This window comes from Seriola aureovittata, chromosome 7 (assembly GCF_021018895.1).
Source record: "Seriola aureovittata isolate HTS-2021-v1 ecotype China chromosome 7, ASM2101889v1, whole genome shotgun sequence".
Taxonomy (NCBI): domain Eukaryota; kingdom Metazoa; phylum Chordata; class Actinopteri; order Carangiformes; family Carangidae; genus Seriola; species Seriola aureovittata.
Window position 1 is genome coordinate 72,138 of NC_079370.1, and position 20,363 is coordinate 92,500.

Genomic DNA, 20,363 nt, shown 5'->3' on the forward strand with positions numbered 1-20,363 from the left:
AAGTCCAAGTTTTCATCTACATATATGCATTATTCAATTGATTGAAATTTGGAAGGTAAGTATTTTATGTGGTAATTTTAAACTTGGAAATTAGCCCATATTCCCAGTTCTCATCTATTCAATAAATTAGATTTTGGAATTATTATTACTCAAATTTTTCAATTGCACATTCAATCAATCAATCAATCTTTATTTTTATAGCACCAAATCACAACAAAGGCACTTTACACATAGACAGTGTGGGCAATATTGCACTCATGTAATGGATGGCTTTGAGATGATTCTGGTGGAGAGTTTGCTCCAGAAGGGCGCCACCTAGCTGGTGCTGACATATGTAATAGAGCTCTTTGTGTAACGGGTGTGGAGGTGGTAGGACCCAATTGGGGACGATCGAGGTGCTTTATGCGGTGTACTTTTGGGGGTGGCTGCCTGTGACTGCATCTTGAGTATGTTCCATGTGCTGCAGCCTAGAAAAAACATGCTCACAGTTGTATGCACATGTTTTTGACAGTGAATCAGTTGAGTGTACAGTCTGGCCACTCAAGTGCCGTGGTAGGTTGAATGGAGAACTCCCACTCTCACACAACACTGGACTCATGGACCCATGCTGAAGGGTGGAATGGGGTTGGGGAATCTGAGTCATAGAAATGTTGCTGAATGAAGAGCTTGAAGACCCAGGATCAGGGGTGGAAGGAAGTGGCTGACTGGGAGCTTGTTGAAGGTCACTGGAGGAGGATGCGTCTTGACCAAGAGGTATAGGGGTGGAATCGATGCCAGTGGAAGGACAATCATTAGAGGATGAACTGTCAGTTGTCTTAAGACAAAGGTAAAGATCATTGTCGTCCTTCTGGGACTCCTCTTGCTCCTACCTCAGTTCCTCATCAGTGGGCTCTTTAGACAGGTCTCCAATAGGTGGAACAAAATCCTCTGCAATAAAGTGGAAAAGACTTATGTTGCAAATTAAAACCCTTTGGTTCCAAATTTTAATCTACACTGTTGCCTATAAAGTTGGAATAATTTTGTTTTCAGATACATTCCTCTTTTTATTTTCTATTTATACACATCAGTATCAAATTTGACCAGGTGCAATGAAATTGATCAATACAATTTTGAGAATGTATACACTTTATCTATCAAGAATAAATCACATTGTCACAATCATTTCATGAGAACTAAAAAATTATTTATTCCAACTTTATGGGCAACATTGTATATCATATCATGTTTGGTTGTTACACAAAAGCCATAAAAATTACACAGTAGAAAGCTCAAGTTTGGTTTGCGTATAGTTAGAAAATTGAAATGGATATGATGATATAAGTCTTGTCTTCAGTGTCCTAGTTACTAGGAGTCACAAATAATATTAACACAACATAAGTACCGTATTGATTGGTAATCCCCATGTCTAACGTGGATACAATAGGCACATCAGGGTTGGACTCCCTCAGTGCAGCAATCTCTTTCACTATGACTGCTCTCTTGGCCTTCTTCATGATTGGTTCTCACTCCTATTAACATAAAATTACTTATTTTATTATGGGGCGGCTGTGGCTCAGGAGGTAGAGCAGTTGTCAACCAATCGGAATATTGGCAGTTTGATTCCTGGCTCCTCCAGTCCACATGTCTATACTTACCCAAAATTGCTTCCGCTGCTGCGGTGTGTGAATGCATGTGAATGGTTAGTTTCTCCCTGATGAGCAGGTTGGCACCCTGCGTGGTAATCCCTGCCATCAGTGTATGAATGTGTGTGAATGGGAGAATGAGACACACAGACAGTGTAAAAGTGCTTTGAGTGGTCATAATGACTAGAAAAGTGCATATAAGTACAGTCCATTTACTATTTATAACATTAAACTAGCTTTAGATGGAAAAAGCATTAAATTGACAAAAGATCTTGCAAACGTTTTTCTTTTCTAATATTAAAAACAATGTAATATACTTACATCTGCTGAATAAATCCTGTGTGTCTATTAAATGCTTATCAAGGCGGATAAGCTCTTTCTTCGAACATATGTTGCTGTCCAACTTTCCTGAAGTTCTGTGTTAGAAAATGAAAAAAAATGAGTCCAGAAAATCCATGCAAATAACACGACTTGGTATTTAGGAATAAATACAAAAAAATATTTATCTTAATCTCACCGTGCATTCCCATATCTCATAAGAAGCTGAAGCTCCTGTTTATTGGGAATAGTGTGGGACACTATAAGGTGTTGCTTCAAGTTCACAAAGCTTCCAAAACACATCCCACCCAGTTTGCCACTCTGTGGATAATTAAAAACAACATACCAAATTAAGGCCCTGCATCCTCAACAAACTATCAAAAAGTACACTCCCTATTGATATCTACTTACCATCTTGGCAACCAGGTAATGTGGAACACCTGCAATACCTGTGCATTTGGAGGGATTTGAGAAGGAGGTTATAATGTGGAACAATGGAAAAAGTCTCATTCAAACAATAAAAAAACTTTTCAAGTGTTCAGCTAAGACAACTTGCAAACCCCAGTGGAATAATACTTAAATCAGTGTGAGCCACAACAGCAGTACATACCAGCAATACTGTGAAGTACAGTGTTTGCAGAGAAACAATGGTGGAACAAAAATTAAAAGGTAATGGCAAAGAAAATAGGCACAAGTAACTGAGCAGAATTAACAGAGTACAAGTGACCAAACGAAACAGACAATTTGACTGAACAGAAAATGACTTAAATACATTCAGGATAATTTGGACAAAAACAGGTGACAGTGACTTTTTTTGTCCAGATGTGTCCATGATGCTTCAATCACTTGCAGTTCTTTTGTTTTTTTACTTACTTTCATTTTAATGGCTTTGAAACATATTTCCTCACTCTTCTGTTACCTTCATCTGTGCAGATCTCTGTACTTCCTCCCTCCCTCTTAGGGTCCTGTGGTTGTTCAGAATGAAGCTGCTTCCCTCTGTGTCTGAAGTAGCCCTCTCCGTTCCTCTCACAGGTGACACATTCACATATCATATTTCCATCCCCAAAAAAGTTGGCTCCATAGTAGCATGTGATCTCCTCCCCAGGTGAGATTGGTCTAATCACTTCAATATAAGCAATATTTTTCTCGCCACTGAGGTACTTGCAGTTTGGTTTGCAGTCATGATTGATAAAATTTGCAGGCCCAAGCCACAGCTGAGCACAGCATTTGCGAGTAGAATACATCACACTGAAGTCATTGACTCCTGCCCTCAGCAAAGCACTATGAGCAGGAGTTAACTTGGCCACGCTGTCCTCCAAACCAGTGCCTTGTAGAGATTACCTTTGCCCCATTGATCTCTGAAGAGTATCTATCACATGACTATATTTTGACACCACTGTCTAACAGGAAGGCACTGAGATAGCGATAGACATGTTGCCTCATTAGCTCCTGACGATGGCTTTCCATAGAATTAAAATAGTCCCCAGCCAGTCCATCCGCCGTCAGCGCCTTGAATGTTGTGTTAAAATCATGTGTACTCTGAAATCGCACCAGGGTCTCTTTGAGATTATCCCAACACTGTATCTCTGGTAAAGGACTAGGATCCATTTTATGGGTGCAGAGGCCCAGCAGAGGGTCCAGGACCAATTTTGTGGTAAGGTCATCAATCTCGCACAGCTCTGTCACACTCAGTCCAGCCATCGTTTCTTTCCATCAGGATACTGGAAGTCTTTTGTGATCAGTCAAGAGTATATCAGACAACAATATTAGTAATAGACAGTTTATTGCAGGCTGTTCTGACATCCCTTAGCCAGGGAAAGTTAGCCTAACAAAACAAGCAGTTACAAGCAGCCTTTTGTGGTCTTACAAAAATGCAAAGCCAGAAATGTACCATGATAAATTAGCTTAAAGTCCATGTAAAGTCAATTCATTGACTTCTAAACATATTCTACATGTTGGAAAATGGTTACAGAAAACATGTGAAAAGGCTCATAACTATGCAGTACTGAACTGTGGCGATAGAGCCTTAAACTGTTTTTCACCCTAATTTTTGCTGATTTTCGGGTTTACAGTTAGCCGAATTAGCAGCCGAATTAGCAGCCAAGCTAGCAGCTGAGGGCGGGGTTTCAGAGGCTGATTTTTGAAGCCTAATTTCATATATTTGGCGATTTTTTTCATCATTCGAATTTGGCAGGGTGGTTAACAACACACTTTTCTGTGTTATGTCAAACTCAGAACACATATTTATTCTTACTTTACATGGACTTTAAAAATATATGTTGTTGTATCGTGAAGCTAGTTAACTAGCCTCATGTTCCATTTTTCAGCATTAAGTGACATAGATTGAAATTTGGAAATAAAATGTGAAGGTCCACATTTACATGTACACCATAACATGTCCATGTGCAACACAACATGCAATTTAAAACACATTTTTAAAAGATATAAAAGTGCACAAAAACATTGCACAACACAACATTGGGATGTTACACACTAAAATGAGGCAAAAACAAGCAAGTTTCAATGCATTTTTCATGAGAAAAATTGAGAAATGACAGAGCCAACTAACTTACCATTCGATGTTGGAGTTGAAGTTGCAGTGAAGTTCAATAAACGAACCAACAAAGAGACTGTCAGGATGTTTGGTAAGATGGACCCAAATGCAGTCAACTCTTGGGGAAAGGTGCAGGCAGGTTTATTTAACCAAAAATCAGACATGAACAGCCGTGAACAAACGTGAACAAACCCTGAACTAAAAAGACGAACCGACACAGACAAAGGGAAGCACAAAGACTATATAGACAAGGGAGGCAAGGGTGATTGAACACAGGTGAAACACATTAGGGCGGGGCAGACAATCACCACAGACACAGGACCAAGACAGGAAGCAACACACAGACACACAAGGAAACCAATACAAAATAAAACAGGAAGTGCAAAAACTCCAAAACAAAACTAACAAAAAGTGTCTGCCATAGCAAACCATGACAGAGACAACAAATCCCACCTTTATAAACCAAGAAAATATAAACCAAGGAAATAACAAACTTAGGACAACTCCTAGATTTCCGAATAATACTAAAATACTAAAATCATAAAATAATTTAAAAAAAAAAAAATGTAATAAGAATTTCAAAAAAAAAAATAGAATTCAGTATAACCTTAATCTAGAATTTATCCAAAAAAAACCCTTCAGGTCAGCGGGGAATAAAATCACTTATAGGAATCAAATTGATCCACTCTAACTCTGTAACTTGTACCACCAATCAAGAAACATATCTGAACACTTAATTAACCTTCAATTAGACATAGTGGCTGCATTTGCAGAAGCAAAGGCCCGCAAGCAGCAGTTTTAAGAAAAAAAGGCCCTACTATTGGACTGTGGATATAGGACCAAGGTATCACAGCAAGTTTTAAGTTCTTCCTTTCCACTTCAATTCCTTGCTTGTTTGTTTTTTTGCTTGGTTGCATTTTTATCATTCTGAAAATTTTGCACATTTCAGTTATGTTTGTTTTGCTGTTATTTATATATTGCATGTAAAGTTTGCATTCAGATAGTTATGTTATTTATTATTTATTTTATATGTTAATTGTTTAATAAAAGATTTCTTTACTGATCCATAGTCCTGGACTTCATTCATCATGATTCTGGGGGGCCCCGTGGTCCTTCTTGCCTAGGGCCCCCAGGGGGTCTAGAAACGCCCCTGACGATAACAAAATGATAAACACATTTACTATGCCTGCTGGTTCACAGACACATTAGCCTGCTGTTCAAAGCACTGTGTCTTTATTGTAGTGCCTTGCTTGAGCAGAGCAGGGCAGCTACTCTCGCCCACTCTCACCCGGTGGCGCAATAGCACCAAATGTGAAATGTTTTAGAAAACAGTGTCTGGTGATGTGTTAGCAGTAGTTTAAATATTAAATGAAAAATAGGTCAGTAAAAATAGAGAGCTTATGATCATGTAGAACTGCTGTCTTTTTGGTATTTTGTGAAAAAAAAAAAATATTGAAATTGCAGAATCACTTAATTTTGCTGATGGTCCACTTAACATCACATTTTTGTTGTTACAGGTTGGGACTGTGACCTCTCATCGATTTTGCTGCTGTTACACCTGATTCCCCCCTCTGCCCAGGGTCGTAAGAGACCAGGAAAGGTGTCTGCTTACCAAGCAGAGAAGCATCTTGTGGTTTTCAAGAAGGTTAGTATTTGTTCCTAATTTTATTTAACGTTTTATTCAAGGATGTTTCACTGAGGGAGCCTCAGTTTTGCAGGTCATGATCACATACATTTTTTTTGTGTGTAATATTAAAACCATGTAATTGTAATGGTCTCGCCATGTGTTTGTGTTTTGTTTTCTCAGACAGGAACCAACATCCAAGAACATCTTGATTCCGTTTACGACAAGCACACAACCCTACCTCCTGGCTGTAGGACAAAGGAAGAAAGCAGTCCACCAGTTCTTCATAATACTTGACAAAAATGCCATCACTTGCAGGTCGGCCTTCTCACTTGGTGCCTTTGACGAACTGTTTAAGGTGCATTATGTTTTTGCCACCACATACAACCCCATGATGTACAACATGTTCACGTTCATCCAGACCACTGCGTACAACATAGATGTTGGCAAAGTGAAGGAGAGTTCACGTGACGCAGAAGTTCAGGCTAGGATGCTTCATTAGAACTTGAACTGATCTGTTTGACATGAAGTGTTTTGTTTCTCAGACTGAGTTAACTTGCGCAAATACACTTGTTTGGCATTTACGAGTTGTTCATGGTTACTTGGATGGAAAAAATCTTCGCCTTAAATGTGCTCAGACTGGATGTGGCAGTGTGCTTGGAACTTTTTCTGGGTTTAGGAAACATTTAAACACCAAACACACTGACAATATTGACCAGCAGGTTAATAATGATGTCAATTCAAGCAGAGCAGACCTTGGTGATGAAGGAGAGCTGGTGACAGCTAATGTAGAGGAGACAGCCACAACATCTACCCTGTTGACAAAGTCCAACAGCAGCACTTTAGATATGTGTGCTACTGCTATTGCACAACTCAAAGCAGCTGGATTAAGTCAGTCTAATGTTGTGAGGTTTGTCTCATCCATGGAAGAAGTGATTTTTGAGATTCACAGTCAGGCAAAGGATCAGTGGCGGCTGGCCAATAGGGGGCGCTAGGGCGCCGCCCTCCCTGATGGAAAGTGATTTTTAAATGTTTTTATTTATTTTTATTTTTTCCAAAATAATCGTTTAAAATAAATGATTACTGCTTATTTTACAAATAAATGTGTTTTGAATTATAAAGAACGAGCCATATATATATAATATAAACCATTACTTATGGGGTAATTTGTGTCCACGGTCATTTGCCCTCTCCCCTGGGGCGCTAGAAAAGTTGCCCCAGCACTGCAGCAGCTCAGCCAATGGGAGACTGTTGCTGAGACAAAAAAACGGGTAATTTAGCCAATTAGCGTCATCAAATTTGTTAAGCTTGGGTCGCTGAAAATATCGCCCCAAGCCTGTAAGTATCCTAGCAACCAGAAACAAGTGTCGGAAATCGAGATGGCGTCGTCAAGTAGACAAGAACAAGAACACGCAGAGCTTCAGCTACCCGTAAATTCTGTAAAATCGCTCTTGCTAAACCACTTCGAAAGGAAGAAGAACTTTAAGGGAAATACTTTGTGTTAAAGAACTTGGAGCTGAGAAGCCGGGTCTGAATTTAACACAGCAGACAGGAGAAAGGTAAAACTCACCAGAGGAGCTTCTCTCTGAACCGGTATGACATGAAGGCTTGGCTAACTGGATGTAGTTTTGCAAATGCAGTATTCTGCTTCCCGTGTTTACTTTTTAAAATGCCGGGGGCAGATATCACATGGACTGTCACAGGAGTTAGAGACCTAAAACATTTATCAGAGCGGATTAAAAAACATGAATGCTTGAAGGTGCACATGAACAACGCCGTCAAGCTAGCCGTGCTAGGCAGGACTAGCATAGCTGCGCAGCTGGATGAAGGACACAGGATTGCGGTCAGAAAACACAATTGAAGAGCTGGATCGAGGATCATTGATTGTGTGAAATTCTGTGGAGCTTTTGAGTCGGCATTGCAAGGCCACGATGAGACAGCATCGTCCGACAACCCCGGCATTTTTCGGGGATTAGTCGACCTTGTGGCCTCGCTGGACGGTGTATTAGAGGAGCACCTGAAGACCGCCACTGTGTTTAAAAGGCACCTCAAAGACAGTTCAAAACGAACTTTTGGACTGTATGCTGTCGGCTCTTCGAGATTGCATTCTGGAGGATATAAAAAGGGCAGATTATCTGGCTATTCCGGCAGATGAAACAACAGACACTGCCACTCATTGTCAGCTGGTGCTTGTGCTACAGAGGAGACAAAGTTCATGTACAAATAAGAGCACTCACTCCCTCACTCACTCCCTCCCTCACCCCCTCACTCACACATACACTCACACAGACACACACACTTTTTCTGTGTATAGTTAACTTTAATCACCACCCACCTGTAAACATTATAGTATACCATTATATTGTAATTTTGTACTTTACAAATACTCTTTTTTGAGTATTCACTAATGTATTTAATCCAATTGCTACATGTTATGTTCCTATGACACAGTTTTTCTTTGTATATAGTTATTTTTAATCATCATCCAACTGTAAATGTCTCTCAAGAACTTTAATTTTGTATTAAGAGTAATCACTAATATACATCTCATATCATTGTCATTATCTGTAAAACTGTTGATTTCTAAATGGCAATTAAATTATTATTGTTTATCCCTAAAACAATGGTATCTTTTGGTTTGGGTTCTTTTATTGGTATAGTTTCTGAAAGCTTCTGGCACATACAGCCCCACCTAGAATATTTTTCACCAGCCGCCACTGCAAAGGATGTAGCTTTACAGTGCTTGTCTCCACAGGATACAGAAAATAGGAGCAAAATAGAACAATCCTTCCAAACGTCGGAAAATCCATTCACACCTTTAAATACAGAAGCAAAACTAAACAAACACTTAAGAGAGAAATGGGGACTTGTTGAGCCTGTTCAAAAAGTGCTTGGCACAAGATTCGTTTGCATATGTTCCCATTTTGGAAACACTGAAGAGTATTATACAAAAAAATAATTTGCAGACATCTGTAAGCCCAGGTATATTCCCAAGGAAGGTGTGTGTGCAGATTTGAGAGATGCCACCTATTTTATTATTTTTATAGAAAGTCCCCTATTTTCTGTAGAAGAAGATGCCTTGCAGATTCAGCTGTTTTATGACAACTTTGAAACTGCAAAAACTTTTGGGTCTTGGGACCCAAAAGGGGTTTACATAAATTAGGTGCTATATATTTTACTCTAAGAAATTTCCCCCCAATATTTAATTCATCTTTGATTGATATTCATTTGTGTGCTCTATTACATGCACAGGACATCAAGCGATACAGCTTTAATTTGATATATGTATATATGTATATATATATGCGTGTATATATATATATATATATATATACGTATGTATATATATATATATATATATATATATATGCGTGTGTATGTATGTTGCTGTTAGAAAATTTGGTTAGAGTCTGTAAATGCCATTCAGATCTTCCTAATTCACAGATCGATACTGTTGATGTTCTCTCTAAATTTATATTATAGAAAATACTATAGGACACTTAATATTATAGGACAGGATTATTTCTTAACGCAGAGCTATTAGGCTGTAAACATTTATAAATTGATTTATTTATTTTAATGCTGAACTATGCATTATATAGTGAAAAAAAAAAACTTTCAAAAATAGAGCTGCAATAAATATTGGATAATAGTGTGGTCAAGACATTTGTAAATGCAAGCAAAGTACAGAAATGGCAGAAACTGTCTGATATGGAGGCTCCTGCACAGATACCAAGCTACTGGAAACAGACGTATAAATCACCAGGTTATGTCCAACATCATATCCTGAATATGATTAAACCAAAAAAAATCATATTGTGATAATTTTGGCAGATTGCAATGTGAGAAAAAAATTCTGAGTCAACAAATCAACTTGCAGAAAAGCAGAAAAGTGAGTGTCATCGTATTTGAAAAGGGGGTGAGGCTGTGCGAAGTATAGGAAACCCACTGGGACTAGACACTGGTGATGGTGATGGGAAGAAGAGAGCACTGGAGATCTTTAGACTCTGATGATCTCAACCTGGGCACACATATGAAGCCTGGAGGTTGATGTTGACAGCGGCAACTTGGCTGGCTGGCTGAGACCATGGTGAAATCTGGCACCGAAAACACCTGAAGTCAGCTGATTACAAAAAGTGGGGTGAGAGAGGAAGAGAGCAAGAGAGAATTGTGAATGAATGAGTCTTCCTGATTGAAGTTATGCTTATCTTCATTTGTGGGCTGTGGCACATCTGTAGCACCACAATGCTTCATTTACGCTGTGTTGTGACACATTTTAACTCCTTATAACTATATAATAAACGGAAATACGACGGAAAAGCAGCTGGTGTATCTGTTTACCGCTCAGCCTAAGCAGCATGTCACATTGAATTTCCTTTGGCATTATTGTTTGTGAATTTGACAAATAGACCTTTGAATTCAAACAAACTCATTTCAATGAATAAGTTAGCCACTAAATTAGCTTTGGTCAACCACACCATGAGCCACTGTGATCTGATTTGACGGTTATAAATAAGGAAAACTACTACAGAGAGAGGTAATTATTAAATGTAAATACATTATATGGCTTTTTCAAAAGAATAAAAATACTGATCCTAAATATTATCAACAATGTCTTAATGAAAATCTTAAGGATTATAACTATAATGTGGCGAAATGAACGGCCATGTTTCATGAATACTGACCCATTAAGTAATTTCCTTTGAGATAAATTTGCGGTTGGATCTTGTTTGGAGTTAGTGGATATGTCATGTTAGAGGGAAACTTTTGAAATGTAATTTTTTATTTCTTATTTTTTTTCTCCTCCTATAATTTTCCTAATTTCCTCCTAATAATTAGTATAATTTAATATTAGGTATACATTGAGGTGTGTACTGAGAAGGTGTATAGTCAGTCACTGTGTACCGTTACCAACCATGATGGCTCCAGCTGAGGGTCAGCTGTAAAACATCTAAGAAAAGTTACATTTGTATTGCAGCTCTATTCTTTGCACATTTCTTTACATGTTGATAATGTTGATGCATGCAGGAAACAAAATCTTTGGCAGGTCAACTCACCGTCCAATGAGATGTCTAATGTCCTTTGTTTAGTTCTCTTTCTGTGAAAACAGAAACATGTATACTTAATAGCACAAACAGATTCCTTGCACAGAGTTTACTATTTACTCATCATTAATTAATATCTATATGATGAATTTTTATTTCATAATATTATTCATAATATTTATGTAACACGTCTACAATATAAGCATACATACATAAACATACATATTTGTATGGGCTAGACATATATGTCAATATATGAATTTGTTCCAATTTCTAATAGGTTTTACATACATTTTATTTTAAATGTACATATTTTTCATATATGGAAAGTCAATGTTCATACATTACATTTGTGTATGTGTGTACTGCATTGATGTGAAAAAAATATTAGATACATTGTTATCTGATTTTTGTAAACTCAGATATCAATATAGACTCGGGCTCTATGAATACCTCTTTAATTCCTTTTATAGGTCCACGTAATGGCGGGAAATTTGGCTTTAAAAATGAAAGCACATCAGCCAATGTCTTCCTAGCTGTTTGTTAAAAATGTCTAAGAAAAGATCAGTTTGCAATGTCGGTTACAGTCAATAGATACTATGTGGCACTGGTTGAGCTACTTTTCTCGATAGCATGGTGTTATTTTGTAGCACACTGATGTGGCGATTAACCACGGAAGTGTACAGCGGTCTCACCCAGTCGGTCTGCCTCGTCGTTGCAGCGAATCTCCCGCAGTAACTCACAAACCACCCGAGGAGCTCCGGTCTCGGTATAAGTTGAAACCAGGACGTCGGTGACACCTAAATAATCTTTGCCCTCAACACTGTTGCATTTGACACGCGGCTCTTCCCTGCGATCCAAGAGATGGTGAACGAACTTGTCAAATTTGGCCTTGGACAGGTCCTCCAGCGTCTCCGCTATAATAATCCTAACAGTTTTTTTGCCGGCCATTTCTTAACTCATCGACTTCTGGGAGATCTGAGAGTTTTCGCTCGGACTGCAGACAGCCGCGTTTCCGCCTTTTTCTGTTAAAGAATAAACTGGGAGAGGAGACGTCCAGGAAGGAGGGAGGATGCATTTACGTCCGCTGGGAAATATGAACTTCACCCGCACACAGCTTCCAGATGTGAATGTAACATCTGACTTTACAGCCCTCTTCCTGTCACCAGCAATAAATCAGAGACAGTAGAGGATCTTTGATTAAGTTAATCACTGACGTAAACCGATGACGTAAATGAGATTCAATTTACGACTTCTGATCACTTAGGGGAGAACGGGGTTGGTTATCAAATTCATCAAAACTCGCTCACTAGAGGGCGCTGTTATAAACTGTTGAAAAAAGAGGTTTTTTCTTAGCTATGCTACAACAGGAGGATTTTTCAGACTACTATTTTTCTAATGAATTATTGTTAAAAAATTATTGTTCATTGTTCTATTTTCCTGTTTATGTTATGTCATTCCAGGATATTGTGAGGTTGTTGCATTTCAATGAAATCATTTCTAAATTCATTTTTAATAATGATTTTCTCCATTAAAATCACATAGGGACAACCAACCCCATAGTTTATGACAACCAACCCCCAAACAAGACATATTTGACACTACACATCTGCAGATTGAAAGTGACTCTATTAAGGATACAGTTTTCTAGGGATTCAAATAAAAGAAAAAATGTGACTACCAACCCCGTTCTCCCCTACAAGTTAATTACGAGTGGCACAGGAAGGCAGCATTATGTATGGAAGTAAAGCCTTTAGCTTATACTGTGTGCTATAGGCTAAGCTAATCAGTTCTCCTGTCATACACTGACTACCCCCCACCCCCCATGCATGAGTACCAGAAACACACATTTTAATATTTTCATAATTAAATGTAGATTCTGGATGGAAAACTAAACACATTTTGCATAGGATGAAACAGCTTGTACAGTATGGAGTGAGACTCTTCACACAAATCTATGTTTATATACAGTTTATTTACACTAAACAATCATCACACAGGCTAAAACTTTCACAGTGAGTGCCAGAAAATGATCTCAGTTTGTTATTCCGATTATCAACAGAGGTAGACATGAGTTTTGTATTTAAAAAAAAATTATATAAATGCACAAAACTCTACATATGGGTTCATATAAACAGTATTTACAAATCATTAGCTCCTTACAAACACATCAAATGAAAATATGGCCCCAGATGTTGCAAAAAGCATGTGTTTATAGTGCTTCAAATGCTACTTGGATAGTTCCTGTGCTGCAGTTGTTTAGCCCTGAGGTTAAGCAGATTTATGTTTGTGGGTCAGGTATTGGAAGACTTCCATTTAGTGTTATCTATTATTTAAGAAAAGGTAACATTATCTTTAAAGACTGACTGCATGGTGAATTTATGATTTCTTTTTTCCCTGAAATGCAGCATCTACAAACTGGTTCCTGGTCTGACTGTGACAACATCACCCTACGAGGATACTGTAGTTCAGCCAGGGCTTGAAGAGGCAGTGTTCCCTTTGTAGGATGTAGTACTCTGGTAAAATATGCTGGTCACTCTCAGCCAGCAGCACCATTCCAGTCCAGGCACCCGTTTCCTACTGTGACGTCACCGCCGTTGGCACCCCAGGGCACTGCCACGACTCGGTGTTTGTGGGCAAAACGTTCAGACTGGTCAGTACTTCCTGTGCCGTCTTTCCCAGCATGCCCTGGATGTCGCAGACAAAGCGGTAGACGTAGCGTTTACCTGCCGTCTTGTGGATAATGTTCTTGTGGTAATAGTAACGCAGGCCACGGCTCAACTTCTCATAGTTCATCTTGGGTTTGTTCTTGCACTGTCCCCAGCGCTTGGCCACCTGTGGAATGAAAGAAAACCACTTAAGAGTTGAACTGAGGTGTGTTTATACCTCACAAAAACACTGAATAAACCTTCCATGTAGCAGAGGTGAAAGAAGTACTCAAATCCAGTATGATAGAACGAGGTAAAAATAGGGTCACAATTTAAAGTCCTGCATTCAAAATCATACTTAAGTAAAAGTACAGATGCATTAACAGCAAAATATACTGTGATTATCAAAAGTTAACGTACTCACTCATATATGACATTATTAGACTGTAAATACTCACATATAAATGCACAGTATTTTATAGTTGCAGCTGGCTGAGACAGAGCTAGTTTTAACTACTTTATATACGGCCCCTCCAAAGGGTCACAGGATAAATCTGAGAGGTCATGAGATGGTTAAGGGGCAGCAAAGAAAACAAAGCTCTGCTACACAACTTTGTTTTCACATCTGGACTCTTCTTTCATCTTTGCTTTCTTGCAACTTATTAAATATCAATAGTTTGATTTATATTAATTTAAATCAAACAATTATGTACATCAAACCATGTGAGAAGTTTAGAGTGAAAATGTGTTTTCGGTCAAACAGCTAACAACTAATAAACATCTGAAACGTGACCAATTATGTAAAATCTTGAGTAAGTTGTAGCTACATGTTATTAATTAAATGTAATGTAATGTAATGTTAAAAGTAAAACAGTTGCATTTAAAATGTTGAGGACTAGAAGTATAAAGTAGCATAAAATGGAAATATTCAAGTAAAGTACCTCGCAATTGTACTTAGGTAAATGTACTTAGTTATGTTCCACTGCTGTCATGTAGTAGTCAGCAGTGGCCTTGATCCAAAACAAGATGTTTCCTTACCTCTGTGGGGTCGGACATCTTAAACTCCCAGCCGTCTCCTGTCCAGGAGATGAAGGTACGACAGGCAGAGTCCAAAAGTAGCTCCAGTAAAAACTGCCACAACTGGATTGGACCAGAACCTGAATGAATAAATGAATAAATACATTGATTAGTTTGGGTGCAAGAGGCAATTTGGAATTATAATGGCAACAGATTTTTATTAACCTGTAATAATCAGTCGTCCAGGAAGTATTCAGATCCTTTAAGTGATAACTGTCATAAATGTAATGAATGTTTTTCTCAGTCATTTAGAGAAGCAAAGGACGACACACTTTTCTGTGGTCAGGTGAACATCTCATGTGTCCAAAATGACAGCACTTCAGGACCAGAGAGAAACATCTATATTTCTTATTTCTTGGAACTTTAATATATTTTTTGTAAACGTGTAGAGTGTTCTCATCTGATAAAGACGTAATAGATAAGACAGTATATTCCAACCTGGATAAGCTGACATTCCGGTCATGTGGCCCTCCCGGTCTGGCCTCTGTGGGTGTGTGTTTTTGCGTTTGGCCATACGGGGGCAGTACTGCTCTGACGAGTGAGGGCTGGAGCTGGCAGGGCAGGAGGCCTGAGGCGGGTGTGGTAGTGGGGCAGTGAAACTGGGAGATGAGTAATCAGGCCAGAAGGACGACGAGTGCCTCTGTCCGTCAGAGTCATAGTAGCTCTGATCTGTCTCACCTGGAACAAAGAGAGGAATTACACGCTGAACTGATAAACCAGGCCACTGGCAGGGTGATTTTTTTTCTCTTTAAATATCCATGAGTGGAAATTTCTTACTTTGTAACGCGGTTGATCCTTTTCCAGTTACAAAGGGGCTGTGGCTGTCTTCCATGGCTGGGCTGAACTGTCCACTCTGGGGCACCAGGCTCTGGTATGTCTGTGGAGACCCCTGGAATCCAGTTTGAGACTGATCTACTGTCAGTCCATCTGCTAAAGATAAAGAAAGTCAGTCAGAAAAAGGAAGTCCTTCTAAAAAGGTAATTCAGGTACATGAGTGAGACTACAGAGTCCAAGACTCACCATGTGGATATGAGGCCCACCAGTTGAACTCCTGGTATGAGTCCAGGTTGAAGAGAGCAGTGTCACTGGTGCTCACTGAGGGAAAAATAAAAGAGAGCAAATATTGTGATAAAAGTCAAAAACAACAATGACATGTGACCATAAGGTATACTTTGAGGCTCTAACCTTTGGTGTCGTAAGGATGAGAAGCTTTTGGTGGCTCTGGGTAGCTGCTCTCTGCTGGATACTGCTGCTGTGCAGGTGCTTTACTGTCTAACAGAAAAGACAGGTCTTCACCATGGTAGTCTGGAGGTTAAACACAATACAGACAGATGGAGTCAGTGAATGATGATGGAGGCAGGGCAGAAGCACAATTCATGCTTGTAAAAAAGACCATACCAGTGGTTTTTATCCTATATAATTTACATTAAAGCCAAATGTTTATTGATCAATTTCATCCTAACTGGGAAGCCAGTGGTTTCCATTTATTGCAGCACAGGATGGAATCTCACTTGCAGAGACTCAAAATTTGCTTGATTTTCATTGCATTTAAGACTTATCCACCCGTTTTTGGTCAAAGACAGGCACTATGGGGAAAGTCAGACACGAGAGTCAGCTGCTGCACAGCAAACTTTTTAAAGCAATAAATTTCTATCATCTTTTTCAGGATGCCTATGTTTAGTTACTGTTTGTCTTTTTAGTTTGATTTTCTTACAACTCAAGCTGTGAGCGCATGACTTTTTGGCAGCTGAGTGTTAAATTTCGAATGTTGGAGCGCCCGCTGAATGAGCATAACCACACTCACAGCTAAATTACAGTATCAAGATGAAAAAAGCAACTGTCTACAGCATTTCGAGCAACTTTTAAGTCTCTGCAAGTAGATTTTCTTACCATGATTAAAATGAATTGAAACCAGAGGCTGCCTTACAGGCAGGAAATGAACCTAAGAGTATATACTGTACAATTAAAAAAAAGCTAAATCTTTGGTATGGTCCTTTAAACGACAGCTCAGCTCAGGGAAACAGTCGTTAAGAGAGGAAAGATGAATTTGTAAGTTTGGGTTATTATCTTTGTGGTGGATGTTGACACAAGGAAAAGCAATTTGTTTACTGTGGAATCAGCATCAGGCACTCAAGCCCATGCACCCCAGGTTTGTTCAGCTCAATGGATGGGGGCAGCTATGAGGAGGAAACAGGGGAGGGAGGGAGAGGAAGAGAGAGGAGGAAACGCCAGTGGAGGGAGTGTGACAGAGTAGTGATGGAGGGATGGGGGGGGGGGGTCTCTAAATCTGTTCGAGGAGGAAGTCTGGAGGAAAGGATTAGGGAGGGGAGTGCAACATGGAGAGTGTCTTTAACCTGACCACCCCGTTTGTCTTGGTCTTTGTCTACCTCCGCCCATTTGAGCATTATTCACTCAGACACACACACACACACACACACACACACACAGCAGTACACAGCAGTACCCCATTATCCTGACAGCTTGTGGGTTTGAGCGAGAGCCCCCAGTGTGAAGGTCGCACAGAGAAAGCTCTGACAGCTGTGATGATACTGTCTGCGAAAATATTTCCTCTGTCCTTCAGCTGCTCAGGTTCAGAGGAAACAGATCGCACAAACATTAAAAAAAAAAAAAAAAATGTTGTCCTTATATCTGACTGGGCTGCTCACCGCTGAGAGTTTAAACCTCGTACTATCACCAGGACAAAAGTCATGGTGTTTAACTTGTGATGCAGCAACATCACAGAGTCAAGGGATTCCCTAAACTCACCATAGGATGCAAAGTCGAAGCCAGCTGGCACTTCCTGTGTCCTGAAGTCTTCTGTGTAATATCCAGTCTGGCAAATCTCCATCTGTGTTGAAAGAGCCATGTGATTACAAGTTTCATCATTAATGCAAGTTTCAGCACTTACTGTTGATCAATATCTAGAGGCAGAGGCAACAGTCATGGCTGGTTTAACCTCCTGTGGGTCCTGGGGCAAAATATTGTTATTGGGCCCCTATAGTGAACCTCACCATTCCTTGGCAATTTCATTATTTCCCCAGACAGCCAGAAACCAGCCAGTACTCAGGAGCTGAAATGATCAGTTTATTACTCAATTGACAGAAAATTAATTGGCAACAATTTCGATGATTAACTTTTTAAAGCTAAAATGCCAAAAGATTCACTGGTACCAGGTTCTCAAATGTGAAGGTTTGATGGTTTTCAGGGAATAATGACCAGCATTTTTTCACTATTTGCTGACATTTTAAACATTAAACAATCAATCGATCATTAAAAAAACAACAACTATCAAACAGATTAATAATAAAAAAATCATTGATTGCAGTCTTGCAGTATTTCTGTTGTGGAATAATACGACCCCTACCAAGGTTTTCTGAGTGTTAATTATTTGACACACCCAGAAAGAATTCAAGCAAATTGATAAAACTTCAAATCAAATGAGTTTTTTGGCTGAGTCCCTCTACAAGACCGGGCCACAAGATGTGCTTCAAATTTATAACAAATTTTCAATTATTCAGATTACGTAGACCTAAATGATATGAAGTAAACCTGAGACTTTTGGGGCTCTTGGGGGTCTGGGACCCCTGGTGAGTTGTCCTGTTTGCCAGGTTGGTAATCTAGCCTCCGCAAAAATAACCAGTGACAGAGAACATCAAAGTCCCAATACATTTTTACAGCCACAAGAGTAAGGATGCATTTTACAGTTATTTTCATCATCAATAATTATTTTTCTGATTAATCAATTAATCATTTATTTTATAAAATGTTGGAAACTAGTGAAAAAACCTGATTAGCTTACTCAGTCTTTAGTAGGATTCAGTGTGATAAATGATTAAAGACAAACTAGGCAACAGAAGCTGTAACCTGGATGCAATGAATGAATGAAATCATTTTCTGGATTATTTCCTTTATTTTCAATGAGGAAATAAAATAAATGAAATTCAATTGAAAACCTACCTTTACTTCCGAGTCTTTGCTGTCTGTGTGTCTGTCTCCAGGTTTGATGACAGTGTCCCAGTACATCACTTTCTTCCCTTCTCTCTCTATTCGTCGCTGTTTTCCAGACGTTTACACGCTACTATACAACTGTGTGGCCAGTGTCCGGTCGGACCGGTCCCGTTATAAACCAGTAGGGAGGTGGTGGGAGGGGCGCGTGACCGCTTTGCGTCGTGACCAGCGTTTGTTTAACAGCACGTGACGTCAAACCCCCCCCCCCCCCCCCATATCGCTTCCCCCTAGCAACCAAAGATTCATTCATAAAAATAAAAAAAACAATACTCACTGGTTTATATGTGCTAGCTAATAATCAAAATGGAGGTTAAAAGAGGAAAATGCCGCAGACTCGTAATAATAATATTTATAAGAACAAAAAAGCTACAATACAGTCTAATTCAGTTATAAGTGAAAGGTTGGAAAAAATCCTTATTTTGTCTATTTTTAAGTGAAAAGAAAACACAACCATTAAACTGCAAACAGACATTAAAATGGGCCTTTCTTCAAATATTCATGCCCAGGTATTTTTTATGTCATGAGCTTAAAAAACAGTGATTGTGGCATGTGCACTAACTCAGTATGTAATTCCTTCCTCTTTGCCTACTGTTGAGCATGAGGGTGGAAATATTCCACTTTTGGGGGTTGTGTGGCTGCCAGTGGCACAGGAAACACTGCGCGGACAGAGGGAAGAACAGATTCCACTAAATATCAGCAAATTATGGATGCAAATGTCCTGCCGTCAGTCGAGAAACTGAAACTGAAAAGAGGCTGGCTTCTTCATCGGGACAGTGATCCAGAGCAGATCTCAAAATCCACCATGAGCTACTTCAAGAAACACAAGATGAAACCTTTGGAACGGGGCCTCACAGTCCCCGGACCTGAACATCCTTGATGATTTGTGGGCAGATAAACATGGTGTGTGTTCAAGACAACCTGAAAATATCTCAGGACTTAAAAGAGATCTCCAGGAAGAGAGATTGAAAAATCCTTGAGCTTCTGGACCTGTGGTGCATGTGCAAGCTGTGGTATCTTGGTGAAAGGGGGGTTATTAAGTAGTAGGGTCCCAAGCTTTGGCACATGCCACAACTACCTACTGTTTGTCAGTTTAAGTTCATAAAGTAAAACAGTTCATTAGTGTTTGAAGAAATGCTTGTTTATTTTAATATCTGTTTGGTGCTTTCTGTACCCAAAATGTAAATGTATGACACATTTATTACTGAAAACAGTCCCTACAATAAATCTCCTGTTCCGAACAACACAGTCATGTGACTGACTCATTGCTGAGTTCCCCTGTATAAACAGAGCCCTACAGATAAAACCATACCTTTAAAATATGTGATTATTCACTTGTATTCTATTAGTTCATTTTTCCAGGGACAATGCTCATTGATCAACAGGGGAGAAAACAACTGAGAATGAGGCTATCTCCCTCACCACATGTTCATAAGAACTCAAACAAATAAACAAATTGAAGATATTTCC

The 20,363-nt window shown here is 39.2% G+C and overlaps 2 protein-coding genes and 1 long non-coding RNA gene across 7 annotated transcripts; all 3 read right to left on the minus strand.

Moving 5' to 3' along the window:
• Positions 1 to 247: 247 nt before the first annotated feature.
• Positions 248 to 3,659, minus strand: LOC130172583 (histone-lysine N-methyltransferase KMT5C-like). The gene is given in 8 exon segments (XM_056381399.1): positions 248 to 927; positions 1,382 to 1,508; positions 1,635 to 1,724; positions 1,944 to 2,038; positions 2,140 to 2,261; positions 2,352 to 2,389; positions 2,860 to 3,260; positions 3,262 to 3,659. Coding segments are annotated over 7 exon segments (1,206 nt in total). The 5' UTR covers positions 3,642 to 3,659; the 3' UTR covers positions 248 to 927; positions 1,382 to 1,428.
• Positions 3,660 to 8,416: 4,757 nt separating this feature from the next.
• Positions 8,417 to 12,308, minus strand: LOC130171606 (uncharacterized). The gene is made up of 3 exons (XR_008828167.1): positions 11,859 to 12,308; positions 11,176 to 11,216; positions 8,417 to 10,241 (listed from the first exon to the last, which is right to left on the minus strand). It is a non-coding gene; the product is annotated as an uncharacterized LOC130171606 (long non-coding RNA).
• Positions 12,309 to 13,119: 811 nt separating this feature from the next.
• etsrp (ETS1-related protein) lies at positions 13,120 to 18,994 on the minus strand. Of its 5 annotated transcripts, none has more exons than XM_056379662.1 (8): positions 18,846 to 18,994; positions 17,655 to 17,736; positions 16,074 to 16,160; positions 15,909 to 15,983; positions 15,666 to 15,818; positions 15,327 to 15,566; positions 14,850 to 14,968; positions 13,120 to 13,998 (listed from the first exon to the last, which is right to left on the minus strand). In XM_056379662.1, exons 1-8 carry the CDS (start codon positions 18,909 to 18,911, stop codon positions 13,741 to 13,743), a joined length of 1,080 nt encoding a protein of 359 aa, XP_056235637.1. In that variant the 5' UTR covers positions 18,912 to 18,994; the 3' UTR covers positions 13,120 to 13,740. The 5 variants fall into 5 exon arrangements, with proteins under 5 accessions (XP_056235637.1, XP_056235636.1, XP_056235635.1 ...); XM_056379661.1 differs by having other exon boundaries at positions 15,666 to 15,815; positions 16,074 to 16,193; XM_056379660.1 differs by having other exon boundaries at positions 16,074 to 16,193.
• Positions 18,995 to 20,363: the final 1,369 nt, after the last annotated feature.

Excerpts from the sequence above, each read along its gene's own strand:
- etsrp (XM_056379660.1), bottom strand. The coding sequence starts at position 18,911 with ATGTACTGGGACACTGTCATCAAACCTGGAGACAGACACACAGACAGC. Across the intron at positions 15,984-16,073 it reads TCATCCTTACGACACCAAAG|TGAGCACCAGTGACACTGCT; the intron begins GTTAGAGCCTCA and ends TTTTTCCCTCAG. Across the intron at positions 15,567-15,665 it reads AGGATCAACCGCGTTACAAA|GTGAGACAGATCAGAGCTAC; the intron begins GTAAGAAATTTC and ends TCTTTGTTCCAG.